We start from the raw sequence: 21,570 nt of genomic DNA on the forward strand, positions 1-21,570 counted from the left end.
CTTCCAGACCTGCATTTCCACAAAATCTGTTTGGCTCTGCTGTCAGTAGACTAGGCTATATGGACGCAGGGGTAAGTTAACTGCATGGGAATTATGAAGAGGTCCCAAGAGAAGTCTTTAAGAGGAGTTTTTTAATATAGCAGCACTGCTTCTAGGTTAGGCTAACTATTTCAATTGATAACATTACTTCTCAATAAGAACGACTATACTGCGTCAGACCAAAGGTCCATCTAGCCCTGTCTTCCGACAGTGGCCAATGCCAGGTGCCCCAGAGAGAATGAACAGAACAGGGAATCATCAAGTGATCCATCCCCTGTCACCCATTCCCAGCTTCTGGCAAAGAGAGGCTAGACACCCCATCTCTGCCCATCCTGCCTAATAGCCATTGATGGACCTATCCTCCATAAATGTATCTAGTTCTTTTTTTGAGCCCTGTTATAGTCTTGGCCTTCACAACATCCTCTGGCAAAGAGTTCCACAGGTTGACTGAGAGTTGTGTGAAGAAATATTTCCTTTTGTTTTAAACCTGCTGCCTATTAATTTCATTCGGTGACCCCTAGTTCTTGTGTTATGAGAAGTAAATAACACTTCCTTATTTACTTTTTCCACACCAGTCATTTTATAGATTTTAATCATATCCCTCCTTAGTCATCTCTTTTCCAAGCCGCAAAGTCCCAGTCTTATTAATCTCATACAGAAGCCGTTCTATACCCCTAACCATTTTTATTGTCCTTTTCTGAACCTTTTCCAATTCCAATATATCTTTTTTGAGATGGGGTGACCACATCTGCACACCGTATTCAAGATGTGGGTGTACCCTGGATTTATACAGAGGCAATATAATCTTTTCTGTCTTATTATCTATCCTTTTCTTAATGATTCCCAACATTGTTCGTTTTTTTTTTGTTTTTTTTTTGACTGCCGCTGCACATTGAGTGGATGTTTTCAGAGAACTATCCACAATGACTCCAAGATCTTTCTTGAGTGGTAACAGCTAATTTAGACCCCATCATTTTATATGTACTGTTGGGATTATGTTTTCCAATGGTGACATGTACCCAGTCAATATGGGGATAGTTGAAATCCCCCATTATTGAACTTTTTATTTTAATAGCTTCTCTAATCTCCCTAAGCATTTCAATCACTATCGCCATCCTGGTCAGGTGGTCGGTAGTATATCCCTACTGCTATATTCTTGTTATTCAAGCATGGAATTACTATCCATAGAGATTCTATGGTACAGTTTGGTGACTGAAAGCAATATCAGAGTGTGAATACAGACACTAAGAGTCAGCCCCCTGATACCTGAGTCTATGCTCCTCCTGTCACACACAGTCCAATTAGAGTCATACTCGGAGTGTAATGCCAGAAGGTATCATTGGTCTAGGTTATCTAGTCTGATCTCCAGTACCTCATAGGCCAGCAACACCACTCAGCATCTACACACTAACCACAACCACCGAAACTAGACCAAAGCCCACAGGAGACTAGACTTAGTGCCACAGGCAAAGACTAAAAGGGACCGAGGTACACCAGTGCCCAAGGTCCTTGCAATGGCAGGGCAATGATTAAATGAGATATACCCAGATATTGCTGGCAAGTGACCCGCACCCACATGCTGCACGGGAAGGTGAAAAACACCAAAGTCACTGCCAGTTGGACCAGGGGTAATTCTTTCCCAACTTCATACGTGGTGATCAGTTAGACCCTGAGCATGTGAGCAAGAACCAGTCAGCTGTGCACTCAGGGGAGAGAGTGCTCACTGCCACCTCAGCCCTGGCCCTCCCTGCCCAACGTTCCATCTCCAGCTGTGGCCATCTCTGATGCTTCAGAGGAAGGAGATAAGGGGAGGTGTGACTCCTGCAGGTGGCAGGCAAATTCAAAGGACAGTTTCATGTTAAAGATTATTTGATTTTTTTAAAAACATGATTAAAGTAGCTAGTGTGAATAAAGGCAGCTACTTTTTAAAGTTACTTAACAAGCCAGCAACACTGCTGAACTCAGAGCTGTTTTTAGCAGGTCTAAATAAATGAAACCCTAAAATCTCTTTACTATTTCATGGCCAAGGCTCAGCACAATGAAATTTAACGTTATAAGTCTGGAAGATACAAATTACGAGCCTTACATTAGGTTACAATGTTTGTACACTCAGTTTAAGACTAAGGGAAACAATGAGGTCCTAACCCCTGCTTGGGTGAAGTGGAAGCATAAAATACAGCCAAGTACGATATATTTGTGGCTATTCACTCTGGGCTATTTTATAGGATCCCTTGTCATACCAGCTTGTCAATGACATTGGGGATGATAGTTGCCTTTCCCCTATTTTGCAGTTTTGTAAGCAATATGCACAAGAGACTCCTGGGATGTTGGCTACCACCTTCTCATCCCCTGTGCAACTGGCACACGTTGCAAGGAAAGTCACCCACACCATCTGCACTCAAAATCTTGACCTTTTATTAGTTACAGTTCCAGAAAGGATAAACGTTAGCTCTTAGATCTTGTTGAAAGCCGCTATGTCGACACTCTGCACCTGAAATAGAAAAGAAATGCTGTTAAAGATCAGAAAACACATTCCAGAGATTTAAGATGTACAGAAAGCACATTTACCGGGGTGGTTTCTTGACAGAAGAAATTTGCTCTAACCACCCCCAAGTTTATAAAGCACAATCCTTTATTAAAAGACCATTTTTTAATCAGTCAACAATTAGTCTTGTGAATGGTTGTATTTTAGGATTGGGAGCTATATAACTATTAATGGCATTCAGGATCAGAACCCCATTGTGCTGGGGATTGGACAAATGGCAAGAAAAAGTTCCCACCCCAGAGAGCTTACAAATTAAAACTGGTTTCAGACTCACCCTATAGAAAGGGGATAAGTTCCATTCTTAATTATGGTCTGTGGGCCAGGATATAGTTTTAGGACTGCATACTCTCCTGAATCCACAGCAACCTCCCACTAATGTGAAAGGTTAGTTTGCACAGATCAAAAGGTAGGAGATAGTTAATTTACTACATAAAGGCTATGTTAATATTTGTCAATGCGCCGTGTCATCTTCAGGACCACTCAGTGGGAAAAAAAAAACTAGCCTTCAGGATTGCCACTATTTCTGCTCTTTGTTTCTCTCCCTGTCCTTATCCTTGTGGGTCTCCTCTCTTCCCCACACAATAAGTCCCAATTCCACCTCTGCTGTAGACTTCATTCCACCTCACATCCATGTCCCATCCCAGCTGCTAAAACAATCAGTAACAAAATAGTGAATTGCTGTCCCTGAAGCATCAACACACTAAGCACCAGGAACTAGGCACCCCAATGAGTACAAGGGCAAGGGAGGTTCACACCTCTAAGCTATTGCTTCAGGCTGTCTGCAGGCTCTGGAACAGCATCCTTATACTCTTCATGTTTTCAGGGTTATCTTCACAAACATGGGGACTAAAAACTCAAGTCCCATCCCACCCTTGAAAGTTTAGATGATGCAGAACCTGAATATATTGTAGGCTGCAAACACATGAAGTGGATCAAAATCTGGGGTGTGGGTTTAAGGGCCCAGGTGTTTGAAAGCACCGCAAGGCACTAGAGGAGGACTTACGTAGTCTTCAAACTTAGTGATCTCCTCCTCCAGTATGTCTGTTCCAACCTTGTCATCCTCCACTACGCACTGGATCTGGAGCTTCTTAATACCATAACCCACTGGAACCAACTTGGAGGCTCCCCAAACCAGGCCCTCCATCTGAATGGACCGGACGCACTCCTCCATCTTTGCCATGTCAGTTTCATCGTCCCACTAACAAAGCACAAAAAGGGAACTTAGAAGGTTTACCTACATTAGCTGTGGGACTGTCCATCAGGGCTGTGGACTTTGCAATCCTCATCAATGGAAGCTGAACTGGATCAACGTGGTACATATTCCAATTCCATACATACGTCAGCAACAAGGGGTTTAACACACTACCCTGTAGGGCTGCGATAAGGAAAGCAGCGAGGAGACGCGAGATAGAACTCTTCCATGCTCAACAGAGAACAAGACTGAAAAAATCATGAATTCTACTTGTACCTGCCAATTTGCTAGGCAGTGCTCTAGTCAGTGATGAGCCAGTATTCAGCTCTTTCCACCCAGTTCTACCATCGGTCTCTGTTAACGAGTCCTTTCTTTGATGAAAGGAGCCTTTCCCAGAGGAATCATCTCTCAAGTTTGACTCTACATGAAGCGAGACCAAGTTACTGCAGATAGTCTGGATTCTGCTTACCTAGGGGGAAGTGTTCTTGGAATGATGCGTAACTTCTTCCATCTCAGGGTCTCAGTTTCAAGAACTAACTCTAAGCCCTTGATAGTTGGTAAAACTACTACTTAGCACTTATCTAGTTAGCCGGAAGTGTTGGGTAATCCTATACACTTTTGTTTCATTGTCATCTTGAGAGAGTTTGTGCTTTACTGATCACTAATCTGTGCTCGTATTTCAGGCTTTTATTCTCTATATGTGCGCTCTAACAGGTGCAAGTTTTTTCAAGGGCTTTTCCACACAGACACGTCATGCATGGCAAGCCAGGGTGTGAACATACAAACACTCTACCCTGTCACACACTAAGACTGAAACAGCAGTATGTCCAAGCGCTCTATGGAACTTTTAGTGCGTGGTAGCCGGGCCCACCTGCCCAGATTGCGCACAGCAGGCTAGAGAGCTACAGATTTACACCCCATCTTCCTACTCTCCAACTGACCACGTAAATAAGCCCCAAGAGAAGAAAGATCTTCCAGACCAGGGGTGATCAAACTGCAGCCCACAGAACATCTGCAACTGCCATCTTTAATATGGAGCAGAACTGCTCACAGATCCCATCATGCAATGCTCAATGCCGATCCAAACAACTGCATGCTGACAGGTTCTGTAATTTGTGCACCAGATCATCTACACAGGGCAGCTGCAGTCTGCAAGTTAGATGTAAATAGGGTGACAAGATGTCCTGATTTTATAGGGACAGTCCCGATTTTTGTGCCTTTTTCTTATAAAGGCTTATATTACCCCCCACCCCCGTCCCGATTTTTCACACTTACTGTCTGGTCACCCTAGATGTAACCCACACACTCCTGCAATGTTACAATCATAATCTCAGGACAGACACCCCACTTTACAGCCAAAACAGTTGTTGTGTAAGGAATAACTTAAGCTGCTTACAGGCTTGACATCCAGAAGGATGGAAGACTTGGCAATGAGGCCAGGCTTTTTAGACTTCTTCTCCGCATACTGGCGTAGTCGCTCTTCCCGAACTTTGGCAGCCTCCTGGTCTTCCTCTTCGTCCCCACTGCCAAATAGGTCAATGTCGTCATCCTCATCTTCGTCGTCAGCCTCGGATGGTCCTACTTTCTTTGCAGGTGGAGCAGAAGGGAGTTCCACTTTCTTTGGGGGAGCAGCAGGTGATTCCACCTTCTTCATTGGGGTGACATGCTTCATGGAAACAATGGGCAAAAGAGGGAGAAAATAAATCCAAGTGTAAAACAAAGCAGCAAACTCCACCCCCTATCACAGTTATGACTTGACTTGCCAAAACAAGGCTATGCCACCATCCAAAGGCATGAGCTCAAAGTCATGCAGCCAGGAGCTTGGTGCTTATATTCAAGGCACTCAATGGCCTGGGCCCAGCATAGCAAAAAGAGCCTAAGTGCCAGGCACATGTCTGCAGGTTGCCTTCTCTAAGCGGCATAGTAACATGTACACTTAAAAATAACCCCCAAAAGAAATTGCTCCAGCGTACAAACAATTCTTCTGTGGGCAAGGGAGGGAAGAGAGAGTGAACCACATTACGTAGGTTAATCTCACTGCTCGGTGCCCTACTGGAAGGCACTTTAAGGGTATGTCTGTGCAGCCAAGAAAAACCTGTGGCTGGCCTGTGCAGCCAACTCGGGCTCACAGGGCTCAGGCTGCAGGGCTGTTTCACAGCAATGAAACAGCTCCATGAACCAGAGTCATCTGTCACAGTCCAGCCGAGGGTTTTTCTTGGCTGTGTAGACGTACCCTCAGATACTGATGAAAGTACTATAAGAGTATTTATAGAATACAATACACAGGGGCAAAAGTTAGTTCCATTAAAGGTCTCCAATGCATCCTCCAAACTGGAGCAAGATGCAACGGGTAGAGGATACTCAGTTCCCAGAGATATTACTTTTTCCTACTCGAGGCAAAGATTCTCACAAGGCTTCTGAGAACCAACAGGTCCCCAAGTCTGTCCATCTGTATAGGTCTCTCCTTGCTATATACCCAATAGGTACCAAGAAGCTTAGTTTACTTAGTGTGCTCTCATTTATACACAAGTGTAAATTACTGGCTTAGCATCACAGATTTTGGTGGACTTCTACAGATCTGGCCCAGCTGAGGATCTGGCCCATCACATATCCTCTTCACTGGGCCTGAAGCAGGAGAATCCGTGCTCTGCATCTGCACTTGGGCTGAGACGAGGAAGAAAGAGCAGCTCTAGAAGGCTCTGCTGGGGAGCCCTTGGCTAACACTTGTGGAGAGATCTCTTTTCTCTTAGTAGTTGGCATGAAGTATTCTAAACTGACCTGGCACCTTGAGGAGTTGATTACCTGGGTTGGCGGCGTTGCTGAGGGATGGTGAGAGGTGGAGGATTTTTCTAGTGTGTTCAGGCGAGTTTCCAGCTTGCAGATGGCCAGCTGAAGATCTGCAACAACTAGAAAAGGGAGAAAGAACTCTCTCATTTTACTGGTTCAACGCATGGCAGAAGATGCAGCAATTATTCTTTGGTAAGGTCAGGATGAGTTTGCTTTCACTCTAGGCAGGCTACCAAGCAAACTGCATCTATCCCAACTCAAGAGAAATCCTCACTCCAATGTTAACAAAACCACCAACAAAATACACACAATTCACAGGGCTTCACAACGTTACATTGAGTGGTCAGCAAGATGTGCCTGCCACTAGCTGCCAAGTCCAATGTGTTTTCTCGCCAGAGATTTCTCACTTACCACTGTGGAGATTTTGGTTCTCCACCTCCAGGTTAGCTATTCTGGTGACGAGCTCATTTTGGTCACCACCAGGCCCAGCAGAAGAGGTCGTGCTTGCACTCTGCAACAAGGGAAACCAAGATGAAAAACTAGCCTGTTCACTCAGTTCTCAGACTAAGACAGACATGCTGCCTCTCTAAAGCAGGAAGGCAGAGACAACACTGGGAAAAAGGAGAAGAGATTTTACAGGCTAGCTAGAAAAGAGTCCTTTTGATCGCAAGCGTTTTAAAGCAAATGTTAAACACCAAAATCAGAACGTGAAAAAAATTCTGGTGGAGCTGGCAGGTTCAGAAGACCACCACATTTCTACAGTCCCAAACTGTGGACTACCTTAATATTTGCATCTCTAGCATCTTCCAAAACTTCTCTAGTGCACCTCAGAAAATTTACAAACATTACTTACACTAACACCCCTGCTAAGGAGCTAAAGAGCTTCCAATTACAGCTAAGGAAACTGAGGTACAGATGGCTGAAGTGACTTGGCTAAGGTCATTCAGTAAATCAGTGGCAAGGGTAGGAATAGAACATAAGAACACAGAACTAGCAGAAGACTCAAATGAACAGCAAACCATTTTTTTCAGAAGCAGGAAGCCTGCCAAACAACCAGTGGGGCCACTGGACGACCGAGGGGCTAAAGGAGCACTAAAGAAAGACAAGGCCATTGTGGAGAAGCTAAATTAATTATTTGCATCGTCTTCGTTGCAGAGGATGTCAGGGAGATTCCCTTACCTGAGACATTCTTTTTAAATAAATCTGAAAACTTTCCCAGATTCAGGTGTCAACAGAGAAAGTTTTGGCACAAACTGATAAATTAAACAGTAACTGGTCACCAGGATCAGATGGGATTCACCCAAGGGTTCTGAAGGAATTCAAATATGAAACTGCAGAACTATTAACTGTGGTATGTAACCTATCGCCTAAATCTGCTTCTGTACCAGATGACTGGAGAACAGCTAACGTGATGCCGATTTTTAAAAAAGGCTCCAGAGATAATCCTGACAATTGCAGGCCAGTAAGTCTAACTTCAGTACCAGGCAAGCTGATTGAAACTATAGTAAAGAACAGAATCATCAGACACATACATGAACAGGATTTGTTGGGGAAGTCAACATGGTTTTTGTAAAGGGAAATCCTGCCTCAATCTACTAGAATTCTTTGAGGGGGTCAAATATGTGGACAAGGATGATCCACTGGATATAGTGTACTTGGACTTTCAGAAAGCCTTTGACAAGGTCCCTCACCAAAGGCTCTTAAGCAAACTAAGCAATCATAGCATAAAGAGACAATTCTCTCATGAATCACTAACTGGTTAAAAGATAGGAAACAAAGGGTAAGAATACATGGTCAGTTTTCAGAATAGAGAGAAGTAAATAGTGGTGTCCACCAAGGATCTGTACCGGGATTGGTGCTGTTCAACATTCATAACGAATGATGGGTCACCTGATGAGTGCCCTGCTCTGTTCACTCCCTTTGAAGCATCTGGCACTGGCCACCGGAGGAAGACAGGATATTGGCCTAGATGGACCATTGGTCTGACCCAGTATGGCCATTCTTATATTCTCTGCAGTGAATTAGATAGTGGCCCAGGGGGGCTCAGGAGACATGAGAACCATGTGTTCTTCTCTGCATTAGCCCCCCATGGTCTTGCGTCCAGGACACCAGGGATACTCCTGCAGATCTCCCCCCCCCCCCCCCCCAAGTTGCACAAACCAGTCTTGTGGCTGCCCTGCCATAGGTTGGCTCCCAAGCTTGGTGGGGGGGTCAGCAAAGGCTCGGACTGCTGTGAAGGGAGCAGGAAGAAGAGAGGAGCAGCGTCTATCTTTCATACAATCCCTTCCGGCTATAAGAGGAGCACACTTTGGAGAACACCAGAGTCAGCCCTCAGCTAAAGATTACTGTTCTGACACAAGGCTTTGGGTTAATGGGCAGATCTTAGAAGAACCTCCCCCCCCCCCCGCCCCCCTGGAGTGTGGCTTCCAGGTTGCACAAGATGCCTAAAACTCAAGTCTCATCCAAAGGGCAAACCACTCGCAATAGGCACAGGCTCTGACATATAGGTGCAGATCTGCAATCCAGGGCCTTTAGCTCAGAGGTGGGAGGGCTACCTACTGAGCCCTTAAGACCTATCTACTTTAACTATGAACACTGACAGTCTGCCCATGGCCAGGCTCCTGAGTGTCCAGCATAGCATTGGTGGCAAATGCACTGCAAGAATTCATCAAATCGCCTGGGGCCCATACACTTCAGCATGAAATTTTTGTCCAAACGGGGGCTGTTTCTTCCTCCAGTTTATTCACAAAAAACAGACAACCACTGGTTAGCTGTCCCCCATCCCCAACAGGACTTACAGTCAGGCGACCTGACCTTCTCTTGGATTGGGCAAGTGGGGCTTCTTGGGGGCTATCCAGAATGGTCTTGCGCTGGTAAGGGTGAAAGGTTTGGGGATTCAGGACAAGTATAATATGAAAAAGAAAGTAAGCATTTCACTCATGCTAGGGTGGGCATTCAAATACAGGCATCACACATGCATGCAGGAAAACCATTCAGATTCATCAGGACAGTGAGCCATATCTTCACAGAATCCACATCTAAAAACTCTGACCCGCTAAACAGAAAGATTCAAGTGGACGCGGAGGAAAACAGCACTACATTAAATCTTCCTAGTCAGCCTTGGCTTGAACTGCTGGGGTAAAATGCAGGTTATATGCCAGGTATTCATATTGCCAGCTTCTAGTTACACATCCTAGTACTTCCCAGGAAGGTACAGTCGCTTGGTGACAGGACTAAGAATCAAGAAGTCTGGATTCTATCACCAGCCCTGACCTTGACTTGTAGTGTGATTTGGGACAATTTCCCTATCTACAAAACAATAAAAGCGCACTATATAAGTGCTTAATATCATTATATTATGTGACTTTTTATTGTCAAAGCATTGTAAAAATCAACTAACTCTTAGCGCTCTGGTACGACAGATAAGTATCCCCATTTTACAGACGAGAAACCAAGACACAGAGGATATGTCAACACAGCAATCAGAAGGCATGACTGAAGCATATGCAGGCATACACATGCTTGCTCATGAAGAACAGCAGTGAAGCCATGACAGTATGGGCTAGCCGCCCAAGTACGTACCCTGGGTCCCAGGTGGGATTATACTCTGACAGCTAGCCTGTAGCACTGCAGCTACACTGTCATTTTTAGCAAGCTAGCTCAGATATGCTTATATGTACTGCAATCACATCTCCTGAATGCCATATAGACATACCCAGATAATTTAACTAACTTCCTTAAAGTCAGACTGAATCAGCAGCAGTCAGGATTAACTCAGGAGTTCTCAGCTCCTAGCCAGAAGCAAAATCCAGGAGACCACACTCATTTCTCTCCTACAGAGAATAAAGCAGCAACATCTACACTAAGCAAAAAGCTCACATGACAAAAGTCAGCAAAGGCTTCCCCCCACCTTCCCAAATTGGTGTTGAAAACTAACTGCTAGCAAACACAGGACAACCAGGGTGAGCACGAGGTCATTTCCTAGTACAGACTCACTTGACAAGGCCACTGCTAGCCCAGCTCAGTAAACCACAAGGTTTTCAAGGCTAAAACTCATTGAAACCCTCAGCAGTTAGAACTCTTTCTGCTCTATTTACACCAACAGGTCTGAGAACAAAATATAGCTAGTTTAATTAAATGAGTGAACAAGGACAGTAGTCTCTTCCATACATTATTTAAACCCATTTTCTTCCCCTCTACCCATGTCACTGGCTCCAGATATGCGTTCGTTTTATTTAAAAATAAAAATAAAATAAAGATTTTTCTACCCCTAACGGTTATGAAGAGAACCTTAAAGACAGGAGCCAGATACGAACAAATACAGTGTTGTCTTCCTGAGTAGACATACAATCTGAAACAACAGCTCAGAGAAGTATCAATTGCTCCATTTGCCCCAAGGGGTTAAAAATTGAAACCTAAAGATGGCAGTTTAAATATCAGCATTGCTAACTGTTAGGGCTGTCAATTAATCACCGTTAACTCACACGATTAACTAAAAAAACCCTAATTGCAATTAAGCACAGTTTTTATCACACCGTTAAACCGAATACCAATTTAAATGTATTAAATATTTTTGGATATTTTTCTACATTTTCAAATATATTGATTTCAATTACAACACAGAGTACAAAAGTTTCAGAGTAGCAGCCGTCTTAGTTTGTATCTGCAAAAAGACTAGTCTCTAAGGTGCCATAAATACTCCTGTTCTTTTTACAGAATACAAAGTGTACAGTGCTCAGTTTTATATTTTTTATTACAAATATTGGCACTGTAAAAATTATAAAAGAAATAGCATTTTTCAATCCACCTCATACAACCACTGTAATACAATCTTTTTCCTGAAAGTGTAACTTACAAATGTAGGTTTTTTTGTTACATAACTGCACTCAAACAAAACAATGTAAAACTTGAGTTTTTTTTTATTTTATTTGAGTGCAGTTTTTTATATATAATATATAAATTCTACATTTGTAAGTTACACTTTCATGATAAAGAGATTGCACTACAGTACTTGTATGAGGTGAATTGAAAAATACTACACCTCTACCTCGATATAATGCTGTCCTCGGGAGCCAAAAAAATCTTACCGCACTATAGGTGAAACCGCGTTATATCGAACTTGCTTTGATCCGCCGGAGTGCGCAGCCCAGCCCCACCCCTCCGGAGCACTGCTTTACTGTGTTATATCAGGCCGCGTTATATCGGGGTAGAGGTGTATTTCTTTTGTTTTTTTACAGTGCAAATATTTAATCAAAAAATAAGAAGTGAGCACTATACACTTTGTAATCTGTGTTGTAATTAAAATCAATATATTTGAAAATGTAGAAAACATCCAAAAATATTTAAATAAATGGTATTCTATTAACAACAGTGTGATTAATCATGATTAGTTTTTTTTAATCGCTTGACAGCCCTACTATTTCCCTACTGATAGCTGGACATTTCTGCTAAAATTGTTATGCTCATGTCAGTCCCAAGACACCACTCATTTTTGGGGAAAGTCATTCAGTTGTATGAGAGGTTGGAGGAAGAGGAGTACTTACTTATTTCATGTTTCACAATGTGTTTGTACTGATCGATAATCGGACTTCAAACTTTACAGAGTCCTCACTGAGGAACAGTCAGAGTTTGGAAAAATATTCTAAGATTATGAAGTGATTGCAAGAAGTTTTGCTATTGCAGTTAAGCAATTATTTAAATGACATAAAAGCCTGTTACAAACATTTTGTACTATACTGTGCCATAGGTTGTATTTTCTGTATGTATACATGGCTATACTTAACAGTTATGGAACTGTACAGCTCTACCAAGCTGGAGTAAGTTTGCTCCAACAGCCTTTTTTCCTGTTAAACAAGGAAATTAAAACTTGCATGGAGGCAACATTAAGGTTGAAAATATAAATACTAAAGCCAGAAAAAGAGAGTTGTGGGTTAACAAAAGTTACATCTGCAACCTGGGTACCTAGTAGGCGATTCAACAGTGCTGTGCAATTGAACAAGTTAATGTTCACTTCCTGTTTCACATTTGCAAAATTGTTGGATTAACAGTTTTGTGTTTAATGTTAAAATGATATATTTTTAAGAGGGGAAATGTGCCCCCTCAATGTATGTACCTGGGAAAATGGGCACAGGAGTGCACAGGTTCTGTCAGGTGGGCATTCTGAAGAGTTACAAAGATCAGGAACAGAAAGACTGATGGACAGGCAAGGACATTCCAGGTTTTCAGGGATGCATAGTCAAGTACGTTTATTCCTATGTGCAATTGAGTGTTTTTCCCTCTTACTTTTGATTAAAAGATTGCATTGGATTTCCTCTTGGCAAAAACAAACTGTAATGGATTCTATTAAGGATGAGAATTCAAATGCAAAAAAGGTAGACATTCAAAGATTAAGGTTCCCACAGCATCACTGACTTGGTCACTTGACCATGTTATCTGTAATATTTACAAATGTGGATATCTTCTGTTTGGGAACCTTAGTTTTCAGTTCCTGATTTCAATGGGGTTAAATGTTTAGCTTTAACAGGACATTGAATTAAGAGTGCTAAGAGCAGCACAGCAGTCTGCCTAATAAAATCTCACAAGGAAGAAATCTCAGCCTGCCTGGAGAAGCCTCAAGTAGGCATGTAAAAAATTCACAGGAGTTTTCCCTAGTTATGAAGTGAGGAATGTAGAAACCAGTCCTGTAGCTTTACCATAGGTCTCAACCATCTTACCCTTTCCAGTTTACAGATATTTGAAGTAGAATAAACTTTTGTAATGAAGAGTTTAAAAAGATAACCCTAGCACCAAGCTGAATGAGACATCCCTCTGTTACAAAATGCAGGGACACTGCAGAACTTTCTTTCTAGCCTCAAGCAGCTGCAGAATCGAAATGCAATGGCAACAGAATGAAAATGCATACATGGCAGAATACACAGAAACTTAGATTTTCCCTTTTCCAAACAGCACTGTGGATCTCACAACAAATGACCCACTCAGTATTACTCTGAGAAGTACATACATAATACAGGAATCTACCCTGCCTGTCTTCAATGTAACACAAAACTGCCCGCTTACAAATAGTTATCACTACACTAACTTGAATACGGTACGAGTGAAAAGTTATGATAAAGGGGAATTAGATGGAGAAGGCCTAGACAGCAGTTACACTATATGCATTTTGCTGCCAGATATTATTCTGAGATACCTAATAATTCATTAAAAATTGAGGGGGGGGATGAATTATGGGAATGGATTGGAAAGTGTCAAAAATTCTGTTTCTGTAAACACACTTCAAATCAGATAAAGGAGCACCAACTAGTGGAGAAGAAAGGAAATTGGGATAGTTTAAAATCCAGAACTTTAGATTCACTTTATATGAGACTAGCCCAACCCAGAGTGAAGAAAGTGATCACACTAGTGTAGGGAGCTGACCCAACCCCCCCACCCCTCCCCCTCAACTGTAAACAGAACACATCCACTTTTTTTGGGGGGGGGTGGGAGTGGAGAAAGTGATCCACTGGGGAAGTGGATATCCTATCTAATTAATCAACAGCACGTTAGGTCTTATAAGCACGTTTATAAACGGATGTCATTGAACTCAATGTGCACGCTTTTTCCTACAGTTTCCAAGAAGGCAGACCCAACCCATTTAGGGGTAAACTCTCATGCACCTTAACAGCCAGGTGGTCTTCCTAATTTACTACTATGTCAGAGGACATGCTCTGGAAGGTTTGGTCATGTTCTTGGCCTGCAAGAACAGAGTCAGACTTACACACACATAAAAGCAGCCTTTTCCAGCTGTATGGGGTTGCCTATAACACTCAACACTATTACCTGGATACCTCAAACATTTCTAAAATGCATCCTCATCCTACCTCAAAAGAGGGTGTTAAGTAATCCCATTTTACAGATGGGGAATGCACGCACAGAGAGGTTAAGTGACTTGCCTAAGTCTGAGGGAGAGCAGGGAACAGAACCCAGAACTTTTAGGTCCCAGTCCAATGCCTTAACCACAAACAATGATTTTGTGGTTACAGTATGGACAGAGACTCTGTGTTCAATTCCCTGCTCTGTCAGGCTTCCTGTGTGTCCTCGGGCAAGACGCTTCACCTCCATGCCTCAGTTTCCCATCTGTAAAACTGAGAACTCCAACCCCTTTGTCTTGACTATTTAAACAAAGTTGTTCAGGGCTGGAATTGCATCATACTGTACGTCTGTAGACTCTTCAGCCCATAGTAGTCCTGATTTCATTCGGCCCTTTAGACACCATTGTAATACAAATAATGAAGCCCCTTCCATGGTCTCTTTGGGAAACAGGGTTTGCAAAACAGCAGAGTGTATTTGAAGACACTAGCGGTCTCTGTATACAGTCTTCCACATTGGCACAGCAAGTGCACCAAAGCCTCCATTAGTCTCTGGGCTTCCAATATACTTTATAGTCACATCACAAAATAAATCAAAAATTCTTTGATTTCACACACAATATTGATGATTCAGTGCAGTCCAGCTGTAAGGCTGTTCTTTGTGTACACATTAAAGTAGGGGTCGGCAACCTTTCAGAAGTGCTGTGCCGAGTCTTCATTCATTCACTCTAATTTAAGGTTTTGCGTGCCAGTCATACATTTTAATGTTTTTAGAAGGTCTCTTTCTATAAGTCTATAATATATAACTAAATTATGTTGTATGTAAAGTCAATAAGGCTTTTTAAATGTTTAAGAAGCTTCCTTTAAAATTAAATCAAAATGCAGAGTCCCCCAGACCAGTGGCCAGGACCCAGGCAGTGAGTGCGCCACTGAAAATTAGCTCGCGTGCCGCCTTCGGCACCAGTGCCATAGGTTGCCTACCCCTGCATTAAAGGTACATAAGAAAGTGTTAGTATCAAACAGATGGGCTGAAATGAGTGATTATAAAAGCAGACGTGTCCATGCAAAGCAGAATGAAAGGTATGTGCAAATAAATGTTTCTGGCATCTTTCTTTTTTTTTTTAAACTTTTTGGGAGATGCAAACCACTACCTCAGATTCCTTCCACTGCACAGTATTTCGATATTTCTAGATACTGACTGTCAAACTGCAGTATTGCTATTTGCAATAGATCCATGAAATGCAACCAGGAAAGAGCTAGAAAAATGTAATTCTTCCATCTTCCCATCTCTTCCCAGAGCCAGAGAACAGTTCTCTGGATCTTCAGGTTATCAAGCTGAAGTTCCCATACTTGGACTCTCTTTCCCACCACCAAAATCCTGGATACTGAGGACAAAAACCAACAGGCCTCCAAAGTCATTCTACAAATTTAGCGTAAACCAGTTTGTTTTGTGAGGTATGAGAACAAAATCCACGTTATCAGGCTATAAAGCAATGTAACACACTTATGCTATTCCATACAGATACTTTTGGTGCTTGTATTGTTACTGTCCATAATTTATAATGATCCTTTAGAAACGGAAAGCTAGGGAATTTGACATTTCAGACCTGTCTCTCTTCCCGCATGTCTAAGACCAGAGGCCAACCGCTCTTACTGCCTAGCTGTGCACCAGCACAGATGATGTTCGCAATTATTTATGATGTTGCACTACAGATGCACATGGTGCTTTACAAGAAAAATTAAGATTGCAGTGTCTGCCACAAAGAGCTAACAAAGCTAATATAAGACAAGATGAACAAGAGATCATGAACGAGGAGGGACTGAGAGGTCATTAATACTATGCATGTGCTTGGGTAAGCAGTGCACATATCTCGAGGGTGACACAATGGTTGTGGGTTTGCTATGTTATTATGAAGCCACCTTAACAGCTACCTAGTTAAGCCTGCAATGAGTTTTCCCACTTCAAGCAGTTTTAACTGCAAATTCAAGCATGATAATTAATTGAAATCAGTCTGGTGCCCTACATGCATTTCACACTCTTTAGAGTCTCCACTGCACAAGTCTGAGATTTAAAATCCATCCCTTTGGGAATCCTTCCAGAGATTAACTTCATTTGATAGCACTTTCTGCCTACTCACTTTTGTTGAAACAACAGGGAGTCCGGTGGTACCTTGAAGGCTGGCAGATTTATTTGGGCGTGGGTTTTCGTGGGTAGAAAACCCGCTTCTTAAGATGCCTGGAGCGTAAGGTCCCTAGAATCTCTCACTCTCAAAAACCACAACCATGTTGAAATTTCAACACAGGACCTGAGACTACAGAAAGCCCCAGCATGAGAAAGTCAATATACAAACAAGGTATTTGGCTTCTTTGCCACAGAGACCACACAACACTATCTTCATAGAAGACTTTTGTGTTCTGATGCTGCCTTGGCTTCACTAGCCCTCTTGCCCTGACTCTCCCACCTCTGAGGCGACAGGGCTCGGCTGCCCCAACCCTAGATGCCTCTACACCCTCCCATCCAAGCCTCAATTAGATACAATAGCCTTCTGTAACAGGACTCCCATTCCAGCACAAGTAAGGTTCATCAGGCTGAGAGAAACCAGGGGACATTCACCAAACAGAGAACCTGCCTTCAGAACAGAGTTGCAAGCTCCATTTGTCAGGCAAATTTGGATTCAAGATCCCCCCCTCCTCTCCCTGCCCACTCTCACCAGGGCCTCGTTCTTATTACACGCTGGGGGCATGGAGGGAAAGAAAAAAGGATTTACAATCAACGTTGAGCCTGATCTCCAGTAGGAAGCAGCTTCAAAGTCCACTCCACTTTCTATTCCTATCTGAAAAGCTTTCAGAGCTTGCCTTTGATTGCTGGCTGAACTCTCCATAGTCCAGGATGTTTAGACCGCATTCAAGTCTTCCATCTTAGATTTAAAGATTTATATTGAAAACCCAAGCAGATTATGGAAGATCATAAATTTGCAGATTATTTCAATGCCGATTTCCCAGCTTGCCCATGCTGTTAGCAATTGCAGCATCACAAGAAAAGCAGTCAGCAGCAGCCCTTCAATCAATGGTCAAACAATTTACTCCCAGCACTACCCTCCTGAGTAGGTTTTTAAAACGTCAGTTGTTTCCCCTTTTCACTTCCAAAATTTAGAACCTGCTTTCAGGACCAATTTAGAAAGCAAATCTAATCCTTTTCTCTTGTTTTTTCTCCCGGTTTGCCTGCTGTCCTTGCATCAAATTCCAAGTGACGAATTCTGTGCTGAGCAGCTTTACTCCTGCACGTGATCTCAGTTATTCTAACACAGAACTATACAGCTGAACTTGACACAACAAAAACAGCAGGCCCAATGAGAGGACCAAGGGAAAAGCAGTTCCATTCATTCCTGTTTACCTACCCAAGATATTTGGGTCACTAATCATCTTGTAACAGGCATATTTTGCATTCCAAGTCAATAGCTAGGGTTCCTTCCTCAGGAGGAATTACTGGGTCATCAGGACACAAGGCCAGACACCTAATAGTTCTAATTTTGTTAAGCATCTTCCATCTGCGGATCCCAATGTTTTACAAATATTGATTTGTCCTCACAACCTTCCTGTGAGTAGCTGACACTATCACCTCCATTTTACAGATGAGAAAACAGGAGGCATATCTTGGATTAGAACCTAGTCACTATCCCTCCTCCCTGCGATAAGTCAGCACAACATCTCTTAATACAGGATCTAAATTCCGTTCTGAACAATAACCGTGATTAAAACAGCCAGCTTTGTGACAAACTGATTATGTAGCAGCAGCAAAAAATGCTCCAGCAGGGGATAGTAGCAATCTATTATAGTAGTGTTCAGAGTTAAAACTAGTAGCCAAGCTGAGTACCCTAGAAACAGTAGATGGAAGATGCCATTTCTTTGCACATACCCTAACTGAAAGCCAACAGGAAAGAGAAGGTGGTAGTTCAGTGTACTCCAGTATACAAACATGCCCCTGCTGACAGATGCATGCTGTCCCTATGCCGCTCAGCAGGGGTATTTTAACTATGGTTAAATTGGTTACATGTTAGTTAAAAGATCATTGGAACCAACTCAAACATTCCACTGGGAGAAAAGTAAGAAATGCATAGCCTTCTTTGTAGGCACCACTGAATTTTAGCCCCAGTGCAATTTGCCTGTAATTTTAAAGCCATTGTGCCAAGGTAAGCAGTTACACAGCATGCATTTCTGGCAATAGAGGGTGTTCTTGATGAAACAGAGCTAGTCTGGTGGTACACAGCACTGCACACCTTGTCAATCTCCTCTAACTTAAAATAAGAAGCCACACAATCTATGGAATCAGTCATAGTGGAGGAGATCTGTGAGATGCGCCATAGCTAAAAATGGACTGCAGGTAGCCAGCTGGTGAGAGAGCTTGGGTACTCACTCCGGCCAGCGATTTCTGGATATTCTCCCTGGCTCTGGCAATGTCGCGTAGGATCGTGCTGGCTCCGTTCTCCTGCAAACAGCGCAGAAAGAACCAAGATGTTTTGTAAAATGAGACATGAGAAATTGCTGTGGGCAGCTAAGAGGGGGAAGATTGGATTCTTTTAGCAATGATTAAGTGAGTATTGGAGGGAGCTTTTCAAGAAGCATCAGCTGGAGGCATGGAGTGCAATGACTGCAGCTTAGTATTGGTCACATCATGCTATGCCTCCAGAACAGTGTCCAGTTGCAGTTTCTCCCCACTCTGGTCTCCTGACAGGCTGGCATAGCCATCACTCAGGCAGGTTATCAGGATCACTTTAGTGGAGCTCTAGCTAGGCAGCTAATTTCCTTAAAAGATGGTGTGTGAATTTCACGCTGGTGAGAAGTGGCAGAGTCCTGCGGACTAAAATCTTCTATTCAAAGAGTGGGTGTGGTCCAGGCTGTGGCAGCGCTAGCTTTTCCACATTGATGTGCCACATCCCCAAACGGGAGGGTCCACCTCCTGGGACAAGAGTTCAGTTTCCAGGGTCCAGGTACTCCTTGGCTCTCTGAGACTACCAACAAGAGCACCCATTATAGCTGTGGTTTCTGTGACACAGACTCCTGTCCACTGGAAACTGGACTGAGCACCAAAACTCATTTCACACTGGGCACCAATCAGCCCCACATAATCCCACATAGCATGGCACTTCCAAATTTGATGCAAATTAAAAAAAGTTTACTGAAGACTCCTAAACCTTAATAGGAAGGGAGTGTTGTAATAAACAACAACTCTAAGAATTTCAGTCAGTTGGATTTCAGGCCACTTCTGGCAGGTAAAATTACCTCCTTCACTGAAAGTTCTGTGTGTGTGTCATGTGATATTCTAATTATTCCCCTTTCTACTACACAGAACACAGCTGTGCTTTAGAATCTGCTTTAATGTTTTACTTACAACTTCCAATTTTTGTAGACCTACTGTAGGAACATCTGCCCTTCAAATAAATGTTGTACAGAGCTTTGTGCTACCGCTATGGTAGCATAGCCAGCAGAAATTCAGCAGAACATGCCTACAAGCTACTAAAGCATTGACCTTTGTTTAAAAGCTCGGCCCTGCCACTTGCAAAACAGCCATTTACGATTTCAAGCCGCTTTCTATGGAATTAAATGCATATGCAGTTAACCGTCCTTTACATTTTAGGATGGGAGCATCACTGCTCCCTACAATCTTACTCCAGTTGTGGGGGTGCAGATACCTCAGGAATGCAAGTGTGAGCCACCCTGAGAACTTTATGCTGGACCTGAAGTTTGTTTTCCCTGCTCTTCCCCCACCATAGCCACCACTGCTCTGGTGCAGACAAATAATATCTACAGCATTCCCAGCGGCCTCCTGGGGAAGCCAGAAAGGGAGTGTGGGTCACAATCTCTCTGGAGTGTTAGCACCACTATGCTCCCGTCGTGGACTCGGTCTCCAGGATGTGCCTGGCCAAAAAAAAAAAAAGCAGCTTGGACACTCCTGAACACTGGCTCCCTGGAAAAACAGGAAATTGCTAGATATCGTAAAGGCTCACACAGGTCAGTCCTTAGCATAACTTCCCACCCTCCCATATTACCTCAACATTTGTTCTCAGATCATGTGAATGGGATATAAAATTGCTCGCTGATAGGTCACAGACCCTATTTGTGGCCCTGCCACAGGTAGGGCACAAGTAACCTGAAGGATTAAGAAAAGACCAATTGTTGTAAACTATAACCCAGGTTTTCCCCCACTTCTATTTCACCCCATTCACACAGTTAAACCTCTTCTTGTACACAGGCAAATCAGCTTCAGATACACTCTATATTTTGAACTACAGCCTGTGGAACACTGGAGGGGTTTGAAGCAATTATTTGTGGTCCACAGAACAAAACATTTTGAAAACCAAACAGGGAATTTGGTGACAGGACCTGGGTCTCCAAGAAAAGATCTTTTACAAATTGGTCTCCAGAACAGGAGAATTACTAACAGACCTTAACAAATACATACAGGTGGGAAGGGTCATTCTTTCACCTGCTATCAGTACTGGGAGCTCCTTAGACTCTAGCACTCTGCAAAAACTACTTCCTTACTACTTGAGGATATGCATTACCTGTTGGCATGAAGGACTGGCAACTGGCCCATTCATCTGTTCATAGTATCTCTTCTCAGCATCATCATACTTGAATTTATCAAACCAGATCTTCTCATGCACAAGGAAATCAGCTGCCATTTTTCTGCAAATAGGGAGAGACAATATGAGCAGCGAGGAATATTTAAAGGTTAGCTGCTTGTATCAGGTTCATCAGCAATAGCACTTATTTCCTTCCTCCCTCCCCCATAGAACTGCATTGTAGCTTTCTGCCCTTTATCTTCCTTCCCCGCTGGTGAAAAGCTTTAAGTAAATGGGATCCTATTAAGAAAGCAGGACATTCTAATCATCCATCCACCTGTCTGCCTGATCTGACCTGCATTTAGCAACACAGCATAAAGCAGGGGCTGTACATGTTGGACAGTCTGCACCTTCCCCTGTGTAAATGCCAGCTCCACCAAGATATATAGATCAAAATGTCAGACACTAAAAAATTCACACAAGTCAATTAATACAATGGTTTAAAAAAAATGGACAGAATCGCAGCTGTTTTGGCTCATGTACAAAGACTTTTTTTTTTTTTTTTAAATATGCCTAGTCAACCTTAGTAACCAATAGACT

The 21,570-nt window shown here is 42.9% G+C and overlaps 1 protein-coding gene across 7 annotated transcripts in view; it reads right to left on the reverse strand.

Annotated features, from left to right (window-relative positions):
• Positions 1-2,432: 2,432 nt before the first annotated feature.
• Positions 2,433-21,570, reverse strand: part of LOC123364745 (elongation factor 1-delta-like) — a 34,012-nt gene continuing 14,874 nt past the window's right edge. For 3 of the 7 annotated variants that reach the window (XM_045007109.1, XM_045007108.1, XM_045007104.1), the window contains exons 2-9: positions 20,971-21,094; positions 18,822-18,893; positions 9,362-9,433; positions 6,975-7,074; positions 6,579-6,682; positions 5,173-5,442; positions 3,588-3,782; positions 2,433-2,530 (exon numbers count right to left, since the gene is read on the reverse strand). In XM_045007109.1, coding sequence (XP_044863044.1) covers positions 2,492-2,530; positions 3,588-3,782; positions 5,173-5,442; positions 6,579-6,682; positions 6,975-7,074; positions 9,362-9,433; positions 18,822-18,893; positions 20,971-21,090 — 972 coding nt within the window. In that variant the 5' untranslated portion in view covers positions 21,091-21,094 and the 3' untranslated portion in view covers positions 2,433-2,491. The remainder of the gene's footprint in view (positions 2,531-3,587; positions 3,783-5,172; positions 5,443-6,578; positions 6,683-6,974; positions 7,075-9,361; positions 9,434-18,821; positions 18,894-20,970; positions 21,095-21,570) is intronic. The other 4 variants (XM_045007111.1, XM_045007110.1, XM_045007106.1 and 1 more) reach the window with 2 other exon arrangements.

Source organism: Mauremys mutica, chromosome 2, assembly GCF_020497125.1.
Source record: "Mauremys mutica isolate MM-2020 ecotype Southern chromosome 2, ASM2049712v1, whole genome shotgun sequence".
Lineage (NCBI taxonomy): Eukaryota > Metazoa > Chordata > Testudines > Geoemydidae > Mauremys > Mauremys mutica.